We start from the raw sequence: 1,927 nt of genomic DNA, 5'->3' as shown, positions 1-1,927 counted from the left end.
TCGGTTGAATTTTGGCGCAAGTTTGAAGTTGGGTTGTTAGCAAAACCTTTGGTCGCTGTGAGGGCAACTTCGTCAATTTTTTGCTCAGAAACCAAGCGAAACACGGAAATCCTAATACCACTCCAGGCTAGAGCCGGAAAGGCTCTTTCTGAGCCAGTTTGGAGCAGTGAAGAATTTTGATTATTTCAGATTTGAGGTAATTTTTCAAGTTTTAGCGCCCGCCTTCGCTTCCAGCGTCTCACTAACACTGTGTGGGTCGTGGCTTCAGGGTCCCCCTAAGAAACCCGCAAATCTCCCCAATTCCCCCAGTCCTCCAACCCTGTTCACCTTCCAACCAATCCTCCAGCCGATCCCAACCCCGAGCAACGTTTCGCCCCCACCCACGCCCGCCACCTTCGCGCCTGACTAATCACCAGTGCCCTGCAGGTATCGCGGCAGCAGCAGCAGGTACCTCCCCTAGGAGCCAGTACCTGCAGAAATGCCAGCAACTGTTCCAGATCGGTAGTAGGGGGAGCGAAGCCGGAAGTTTCACCTGGCCGAGGGGCGTGGCCGTCGGCCCTGACAACTCCATAGTGGTGGCCGACTCGTCCAATCACCGCGTCCAGGTAACGACCCCGCCCCCCCAAGCTCCGCCCCCTTCCAGGCTCTAATCGGCGCCCAATCCCGTGCAGGTGTTCGACTCCAGGGGGCGTTTCCTCAAGGAGTTCGGCCAATACGGGAGCGGCGAGGGCGAGTTCGACTGCCTGGCGGGCGTGGCCGTCAACCGCATCGGCCAGTACATCATCGCCGACCGCTACAACCACAGAATTCAGGTGGGCGGGGCCTGCGTGGCGCAGCCAGGGGGCGTGTCTAGCCGCTGTCTCTGTCTAGGTGTTTGACCCGTCGGGGCGCTTCCTGCGCTCCTTCGGCAGCCAGGGAACGTCGGATGGGCGCTTCAACTACCCGTGGGGGATCGCCACCGACGCCCTCGGGTTCATCTACGTGTGCGACAAGGAGAACCACAGAATCCAGGTAGGAGGCGGGGCCCCTAGTATAGGGCGGGGTGACGCAGCGCTCTGTGGCAGGTTTTCCAGTCGGATGGCACCTTTGTGGGCAAGTTCGGCACGATGGGGAGCCGGGAGGGGCAGCTGGAACACCCCCACTACATCGCCGTCTCCAACACGAACCGCGTGATCGTCTCCGACTCGAACAACCACCGCCTGCAGGTGTTCGACGTGAACGGAAAGGTGCTGAGCAGCTTCGGCAGCGAGGGCTCGGAGGAGGGGGAGTTCAAGTTCCCGAGGGGCGTGGCCGTGGACGACCAGGGCTACATCTGTGTGGCCGATTCGGGAAACAACCGCATCCAGATCTTCCATCCGGATGGGACGTTCCTGCGCTCGCTGGGCTGCTGGGGCGCGCAGAAGGGCGAGTTCAAGGGGCTGGAGGGCGTGGCCATGACCCCCGACGGGCACATTTTGGTCTGCGACCGGGAGAATCATCGCATCCAGGTGTTTTGAGTTCATTTGCGCTGTCATTTTTCTGTAACATTGTGTGCGTATGCGTTCGTTGATTGTTAATAATGGTAATAAACTGATTTTTGATGATGGTTTTGCGTCGGGATCTCCTTGCTTGCGCCCCCCTCACCACGGGGTTTACCTTGTTCGACCTGCAAGGGCCGATTTTCAATTGAAAAAAGGTTTTTTCGGGCGGCTTTGCAGCAATTGGAACAAGTGGTTGGCCAACTTTCCAGATTTTTCCGGAAGGTTTTGGCTGAAAGGCGACATTTGGCAACAGCGCCTTTGGGTGAAATTGGGTTCGGGGCGTAGCAGACGCTTGGGCCGATCGACGTTGAAAGTTTCCGAAAAATACTTTGGGAACCTGATTTTTGTCGGCAATCTGAATGCAACCGACAAATTTTATGTTTCCAGTCAATTGCGCTCGCGTGGTT

The 1,927-nt window shown here is 57.5% G+C and overlaps 1 protein-coding gene across 1 annotated transcript; it reads left to right on the top strand.

Moving 5' to 3' along the window:
• Nucleotides 1-248: 248 nt before the first annotated feature.
• LOC109543492 (RING finger protein nhl-1-like) lies at nt 249-1,583 on the top strand (the record flags this gene model as incomplete). Its single annotated transcript, XM_048663057.1, has 4 exons — nt 249-605; nt 672-812; nt 871-1,011; nt 1,065-1,583. Coding segments are annotated over 4 exons (1,071 nt in total), but the record flags the coding sequence as incomplete, so codon positions are not given.
• Nucleotides 1,584-1,927: the final 344 nt, after the last annotated feature.

The sequence above is a fragment of the Dendroctonus ponderosae genome, unplaced genomic scaffold (assembly GCF_020466585.1).
Source record: "Dendroctonus ponderosae isolate FM_Combo_2020 unplaced genomic scaffold, Dpon_F_20191213v2 Dpon_F_20191213_12, whole genome shotgun sequence".
In the NCBI taxonomy this organism is placed as follows: Eukaryota; Metazoa; Arthropoda; class Insecta; order Coleoptera; family Curculionidae; genus Dendroctonus; species Dendroctonus ponderosae.
Note: the sequence above shows the minus strand (reverse complement) of the source record. Positions and strands in the feature narration are given on the sequence as shown.